Source organism: Poecilia reticulata, linkage group LG19, assembly GCF_000633615.1.
Source record: "Poecilia reticulata strain Guanapo linkage group LG19, Guppy_female_1.0+MT, whole genome shotgun sequence".
NCBI lineage: Eukaryota > Metazoa > Chordata > Actinopteri > Cyprinodontiformes > Poeciliidae > Poecilia > Poecilia reticulata.
In genome coordinates, this window is record NC_024349.1 from 11,898,179 (window position 1) to 11,906,362 (window position 8,184).

General features: G+C 39.0%; 1 protein-coding gene across 1 annotated transcript; it reads left to right on the plus strand.

The window, feature by feature from the left end:
- Positions 1–1,428: 1,428 nt before the first annotated feature.
- Positions 1,429–8,053, plus strand: LOC103481526 (NACHT, LRR and PYD domains-containing protein 3-like). Its single transcript, XM_008437041.2, has 9 exons — positions 1,429–1,710; positions 2,544–2,678; positions 2,765–2,836; positions 2,917–4,696; positions 5,421–5,582; positions 5,673–5,846; positions 5,943–6,110; positions 6,937–6,983; positions 7,063–8,053. Exons 1-9 carry the CDS (start codon positions 1,668–1,670, stop codon positions 7,581–7,583), a joined length of 3,102 nt encoding a protein of 1,033 aa, XP_008435263.1. The 5' UTR covers positions 1,429–1,667; the 3' UTR covers positions 7,584–8,053.
- The last annotated feature ends 131 nt before the right edge of the window (positions 8,054–8,184 follow it).

Sequence of the window (8,184 nt, forward strand, 5' to 3'; positions counted from 1 at the left end):
TATATATATATATAATTAATTCCCTTCTCACCCTCCGCGGGTGGTCTGTTTCATCCTCTGAGCTCGGGTCCTCTACCAGAGGCCTGGGAGCTTGAGGGTTTTATATATATATATATAAAATGAGATACTCATTTTTATCTCTTCAATGACATACTAAGTTGATCAAAAATTTTAATAAAGCAAAAAGGTCTAATTTTTGTAGAAAAAAATAACTATTATTGACCTTTGGGGGCTTATTGTCATCTCTCTCTCCCTCTCTTTCTTTTCTTTTTTTTAACATTACCATCTGTTTGGCTCATTCTTTTCAGGTCGTCCCTGAAACTTGCTTTGGGGAAAATTACAGTGAAAACTATCCTGATATGACAAAGGTTGCAGTTTGTTACAGCAGACACAGAGAAAACCAGATGACTAAACCTTGAGTTTTGCTCCCACCTTGTGTTCGGATGGCGCCGGTGCAGAATTGCAGTGATGAAGGGTTTGGCCTCATGATTGCTGATTAACTTTCACTCTTTTTAAATTCTGTGTTTAAGGAAAATTTTACTGATTGGAAAACAGTCTTTAACAACTAACGGAGAAAAGTATTACATCTTTCTAATGCAGTAATTTAAATAATTTTACCAACTTGATGAAATGGAATCTGTAGTAAAAATGCTCTTTTTGCTCCTCAGGTTATTTTATTTTTAAAAAATCCTTTCTAGTAGGGCTTTATTGACACTGACTTCCCTTCACCCATTTTGTTTTCATAAAACTGCTTTAAATTGTTTCTTTAAATGAATCTTTAGTTGTAATGTAATCTCATGTTAGGATGGCATTTTCTTCAACTAGTTCCACAAAATGCTTGTGCTTGATTAGGCTCTGGGAAATAAAACACGTGAACATTTTTATAACTGTTCATTTAAGGATTAATTCACTTAAAGGTAAACAAAAAAATCTGTTATTTGGCAAACATCAATATTAAATTGGTGCTTTCCCTTCTGGAACAACGTCTGATGTTCACAATTTACCTTGAATTTTTTACACTTGTTTTTGCTTCATTTATCATCTGAAAATCATTTTATCTGATATTGATACAGAACAAATGAGATATTTAATTAAATTAAAGCGACACTTAGAAATAAATCAGTGTCTTCACTGTAAATCTTTAACAACTGTTCCTGTGAATTCACGCGTTGCATAGATTTCTTTCCCTTTCTGCTTTGGGTTCACTTGGCCGAATTTGTACTTTTACTTAAGAATAAAAGTTCTTTTTTCTTCATTGGTCGTACAGTAAACTAATCGGCACACTGAAGCATAGTTTACTGAACTTAATTTCGTTTTCTAGCAAACGAAAGTGCTGTGGTTTGCTCATTCTACCCCTCAGTCACAGAAGACTACTCAGACAAACTATTTCAACACTTCCTGTTTTCTTCTCTCTTCTACATGCAAACATTGGCGTAAGAAACAGACAGCAGCTACTGTTATTGTTAAAGCTGCCAAGCTTCTCTTTTACCCTGATATCATTAAGACTTGTCTGTATTCATGTTGTGGAGGGAAGCTGCTTGCTCTTTTCTCGCAGTTTGTCAGATTGTCTTTGTGACTTGCTGGGAGAAAACGACAGAAAAAGTGTCAGAGGAGGTGAAACGTATTCGCTAACAGAATCAAGACAAGGATGAGAAACGTGGCAAAACATGGAGCAAAAGGCTGAAGATGAAGCAACTAAAGACTCTAGAGGTAAGGATGGATGTTTTTTTTAAGAAAAACGACTCAGAATGTCGTAACTCTTAAAAAGAGAATTGGTTCAGGTCRTCTCAGCTGTAAAAAAGTATCTGTCTCCTTTATGATTTTGATTGTTTTTTAAATGTTTCAGATCACCAAAGAAATTTCATCATCAGACAAAAGTAACCTTAGGAAAAATATTTAAGTTTATATATTTTATTGTTATCCAACTCAATAAGGCTCTAGGTACTCACTGCAAAAATCTTACCAAGTATTTCTGGCTTCTAGTGCAAATATCTTAATACACTTGAAATAAAACAAAACTAACTTATAGATAATCTTTCAGCAACATATAGGAGCTTGTTTTAACTCAATAATTTCTTAATATTGATGAAAAAGCACCAGCACTTTCCCTCCAACCTTTAACATGCCTCTCTTGCTGAAATTAAAACATAACTGCAAATAAGATTGAGCCAAAATGTCTCTAAAATTGTCTCTAAGAGTGAAGAATGCAAGCCAGATCAGCAAAACCAGCTATCACGTTTAGGATGCACTTGCAGCCATGTTGGTTTGAATTATTGATTTAAAAACAGCTGTTTTTATTTATTCAAGACACCTTTGTCTGGAATTAGCATTTGTTTGACGATGTGCAACAAAAAAAGAGACCAAAATAAGTCTGTGCAGAAGCATATTTAGTTGAAAACCAGATACGGATGTGCAAATTCATTTTTTATTAAGCCCTCTGCACCAGATGCTGAACTTACTGAATTTGTTTGACGCTTTGAGCCGACAGACCTCTAAAGTGTCACTAAATGTTTAGAGTTTAATCATTCACTGTGTCGTTTTAGGAATTTCCTCAATTCAGGCTGAAATTCATCATTTCCAGCCCAGCTTCACTGCTCAAGGCGGCAGCAATGTGGTGGCTCCTTCCATCGTTGGCTCCAGCGTTGGCAGCATTAACATTAATATATCAATGGGCAAAGGTAGGCATACTTGAAGTCCTATTGTCTACACCTCAACACAGGGGTTTAATTGGATTAGTATTTTAAAGTTTTACTTTGTTCTGCAGAATCAAATTATCTCTTCAAAGAATCTCTGAAGCAAGACGTTGCAGACGGTTGCAATGCTGAGCAGAACCAAAGTAAGTACTTCCTCTTCCTCGCAAGATGGTTGCACAACATCCAAAATACACAATTAATAACCCTGTGCCATTTTCCTCAGATAAATTAGCCGAATGCCAACAGAAAGTGAAAGCGACTCTGAGGAGGAAATTCAGTCATTTGCATGAAGGGACTGGAACGGATGCAAATAAGATGTCTCTCAATCAGATATACACGGAGCTCTACATCACCGAGGGTGGATGTGGTGTGGTTAACAAAGAGCACGAAGTGAGACAGATAGAGATTGCATCACAGAGATGTGCAACCCAGGACAAGTTAATCCACTGCAATCGTCTGTTTGAGTGTCAACCCGGACGGCACATAAGAACCGTGGTGACCAGGGGAGTCGCCGGTATTGGAAAAACCGTGTCGGCCAATAAGTTTGCTCTCGACTGGGCAGAGGAGAAGGCAAACACAGAGATAGATTTTGTGTTTTCCCTCTCCTTTCGAGAGCTGAATTTAATGAAAAAGACTGCTTTTAGTCTGGTGGAGCTCCTCTGTGTGTTTTTCCCTGAAATAAAAGACACACAAATCTTTAACGAGCCTGAAAGCAAAACCCTCTTCATCCTGGACGGCCTGGATGAAAGTCGGCTGTCGCTTGACTTTCAGAAAAGTGAAATATTGTCAGACGTTACAAAGCCAAGTACAGTTTCTGTGATTCTCACAAACCTGATCAGGGGAAGTCTGCTTCCCTGGGCTCTCATTTGGATTACGTCTCGACCAGTAGCTTCAGCTCAAATCCCAGTTGAGTACATTGACCTGGTCACAGAGGTGCGGGGATTTAACGACTCACAGAAAGAAGAGTACTTCAGGAGAAAGATTACCGACAAAACTGTAGCAAATCGGGTGATCGCACACGTGAAATCCTGCAGAAGTCTTCACATCATGTGTCACTTACCAATCTTCTGCTGGATGGCGGCGAGTGTTCTTGAGAAGAACCTGTCAAATAAAGACAGCAAAGAGACACCGAGGAGTCTCACACAGATGTACATCCACTTCTTGTCCCTCTATGTGGAGAAAATGAAGAAAAGACTGCTGAGAAGAAGAGACTCCACTACTGACTGTGTGAGAACTAACCTCCTTGCTTTGGGTAAACTTGCTTTCAAAGAGCTGGAGAAGGGTCACCCTATCTTCTACGAGAGTGACCTCATCCTTAATGGCATCAAGGTCACAGAGGCCTCCATGTTTTCAGGCGTCTACACACAGATCTTCAACGAGGAGATGACAGTGTGCGAAGAGAAGATGTTCTGCTTTGTTCATTTGAGCATTCAAGAGTTCTTTGCTGCGCTGTACGTCTACCTCACGTTCCACAACGAAAACAACAACGTTTTGGTCAAGAAGTCATCTGTGTCACGCCGTTTAATGTCCAGAGAATCATCAGAGATCATTCTCTACAAAGAAGCTGTAGAAAAGGCACTGCGGTGTGAAAATGGGCATTTTGACATCTTTCTGCGCTTCCTTTTGGGTCTATCACTGGAGTCCAATCAGACGTTGCTGAAGCATCTAATGACCAACAACAGAACTCATCAAAGAACCAGAACTGAAATCATCAAACACATAAAGGATAGGATCAGAGACAGCCAGTCACCTGAAAGGTGCCTCAATCTCTTCCACTGTCTGAATGAGCTGAATGACCACTCTCTTGTGGAGGAAGTTCAGGACATCTTCAGCTCAGGCATTTTGAACCAAGCCACCCTTTCACCTGCCCAGTGGGCCACACTGATCTTTGTATTGCTGACCTCAGAAGAAGAACTCAATGTGTTTCAGCTGAGTAACTACATGAGGTCAGAAGAGGGGCTCCTCAGACTAATGCCTGTTGTGAAAACAGTCCAAGTGGCAAAGTAAGTCCTTTGGTACGACTCTTTTTAGCTCAGATTGAGACTTTCCAAACACTCACTTTAATGCATGATATTGTGGTACTTAAAAGTTATAAATGCTTTAGAAATAAATATACTTTTACATAGAATGGATAGAAAACTGCTTTGCAAGATCTTTATAATCCTGACACGTTTGTACCATTAGCAAACTTTATGACCTCACAGAAAAACTAGAGGCCTAAGCACACACCCCTGAGGAATCCCCAGGCTTCACTTAACATCGGATATGATGGTGTTCAGGCAATATGGCTGACAAAGTAAACAAACTCAAGAGACTCCAGAAAAGATGGGAGGCTGTTTGTGTATTACAGCAAAACTGAAACAAACCTATTCCTAAAAAGTATATAAAGTGAAAAATAACGGACTAAGTACATCTCTTTGAGGAGCACCAGTGCTTAGTTCAGCAGTGCCATATCTTAAAAGTGAATTCAAACTTCCTGCAAAGTTAATGATCAGTTTTTCCTTCATTCTGGATGCACAGTTGTGTTTTAAGGGTGTGAACAACGATGGGCCAAGCACACGACCTTGAGGAATTCCAGTACTCAGCGTGACTGCAGTTGTTTTTTCTGGATTGAATTTACTGTAGAGTTTCTGTCAGTCAAGTTATTATTTATCTAGCTACTATGTCGTCAAATACGGACAGTCTGGCACAGTTTTCACATGTCACACATTTTTTTTCCTGGTCCAGTTTGAAAGCATGCAACCTCACGGCGATGTGCTGTGAAAACCTGGCCAGTGGCATCAGCTCATCCCAACTCAGAGAGCTGGATCTGAGCAACAACAACCTGACAGACGCAGGACTGAAGCAACTCTCTGACGGGCTAAAGAACAGCCAACTGGAGACACTGAGGTCGAAATCCACCAAGTCTGCTCCACAGATAAATGCAAGTGACACTATATGTGGGTTTAACTTTTGTCCTTGTATTTTTTGTTTGCTTAGACTAAGAAGCTGCAGTCTAACAGAGAACAGCTCGGTTACTATAGCATCAGTCATCAGCTCCTCCTGCTGCCGCCTAAAAGTCCTGGATCTTACCGACAACGACTTTAAGGACGATGGAGTTAGAACATTCTCGACTGGACTGGGGAGTTCGTACTGCAAACTGGAGCAGCTTCGGTATAACATGCAATACTTCCTCAGAGAAGAAATGGCTCTCTGTTGCTGCCATTTTTGCTGTACGGGTCAATTTGATTAAATATAATTTTGTCAAAGTTTGTCAGGATGCAGAGTGACAGAAGAAGGCTGTACATTCCTGGCATCTGCACTGAATTCATCCCACCTGAAAGAGCTCGACTTGAGCTACAACCATCCAGGAAACTCTGGGCTGATGCTACTTTCAGCTCTGCTGGAGGACCCTCTCTGCACACTGCAGACACTCAGGTAAGAAAGCATCCGTCTGCCAGGGATCAGCCAAAAACTTTACATTTGGCTCTTTGCAAATATGTTCATAAGCTTGTAATCTATTCACAATTTCTGATCATAAAGTGTTTTGTATTGAAATTTTGTCTGATGAAGCAAACAAAATTGCTTTATCAATTTTATATGCTTCACAAAATTGGTAATTATGTAAAGAAAACAAAATTATGCTTTACATATTTATGTAATTAATGTTAACTGTTAACTAATAGTTAGTTAACAACAATTAATACATTTTTAATTAATGGTACAAATTAATAATTGACAGTTAATTAAGTAACAATTAATTAACAGTTAATTGTTAATTAATTGCTAATGATTAACAATTAACTTAGTGGGTGGTGAGCATTTTTTGGCTGGGACTCTTTCCATTCTAATTAACAAATGTAAATTGTTAATTAACAATTATTAAATGTTAATCCCAATTAACAGTTGTTAATAATTAACTATTTTTGTTAATTAACATTAGAATTACAATTAATTAATTAGATTTAATTTGAATGGAAAAAGTACCAACTACCTCCCATCTAAACTAATAGTCAAGGCAGTTATGCAATTTTAAATGATTGATAATTAGATGAGTGACTCTGTATTTGAATAGACTTTTTACCAAATCCCTTTTTAATCTTGAGTCTTTTTTTTTTTTTGGACGGCTACTTTTACTTTAAGTTTAGTAAAAAATATGTCGAAGTATCACTACTCTTCTTACTTGAGTACAATGTTTGGTTACTCTACCCACCTCCGCTCCTAACCCAAAAGCATCAAGATAACATTTAGCCATCTGTTTTAGTGTGGAGCAATGTGGCGAATCCAGGATCCAACCTGGTCCGAGGAAATGTAAGTAGCCAACATATTTGATTATTTTTTGCTTGACCCATCTAAATGATTAATTCTTTCTTCCTTATTTTCCTATCAGACCTTAAGAAGTTGACCCTGGACCCAAACACAGCCCACAGAGATCTTTCTCTTTCCAATGGAAACCAGAAAGCAACACGCTGGACCAAGAACTCGTATCCGGATCACCCGGACAGGTTCGACTACTGGACCCAGGTGTTGTGCACAGAGGGACTGACCGGGCGCTGCTACTGGGAGACGGAGTGGGTAGGGAGGGTCTGCATCGGTGTGGCCTACAGACGGATGCTGAGGAAAGGAGAGGGTGATGACCGCTGGTTGGGCCGCAATGACGTCTCCTGGGGCCTGAACTGCAACAGAAACGGCTACCGGATTCTGCATGGGAGCATGAACGACGTTGTTCCAGTTACACCCAACTCCAATAAAGTAGGAGTTTACCTGGACTGGACGGCGGGGTCGCTGTCCTTCTTTAGGGTCTCCTGTGGTGACCGGACTCTCCTCCACACCTTCCACACCACCTTCACCGAGCCSGTCTACCCCGGCTTCCATCTTGGCTGGGTCGACTCAACCGTACTCTTATGCTAATCCGGAAGTTTCTCTCCGATGTCCGCGTGGCGCATCGACTGCTACCTGAGCCAAGTACTGCAATGATTGAGCCTGATGATGTGTTTTCATGTTGTAAAGTTTAACAAAAATGTGTTTRTTATATTAGAACTGAGCATTAAAAAAAAAAATCGAAGACTGTGAGTTTAAAATGCTATTTTACATCCTTGCTTTTAAATTGTAATAAAATGTCAAAAGAAGCTGTGTAAATATGAACCTTTGACCCGAATTATAAATCACATTAAGTACTATGCAATAAACTGGAATTTAATTTTACTGAACAATTACTTGATTGATAAATCGATTATTTAAGTAATCGTGAACTAATTTAATAATCAGTAAACCGTTAACTGGAGTATAYGAACTCAGGGCAGTAATTAAGKCAAATGTGCAAAAAAAATTAAACATTTTTACATTTAAGAGATAAAGCTTTGTCTGTAAATGTTTGTTTCCATTTGTAGCTTCACCTGGTTCAAATAAAATAAAAAATATATATTGATCATCTTTTGCAACCATTTAAGTGTCAACTTCTTTTGACATTTTAGATTAAGCAATTAATAAAAAACAAAGATGCTGACAGTAT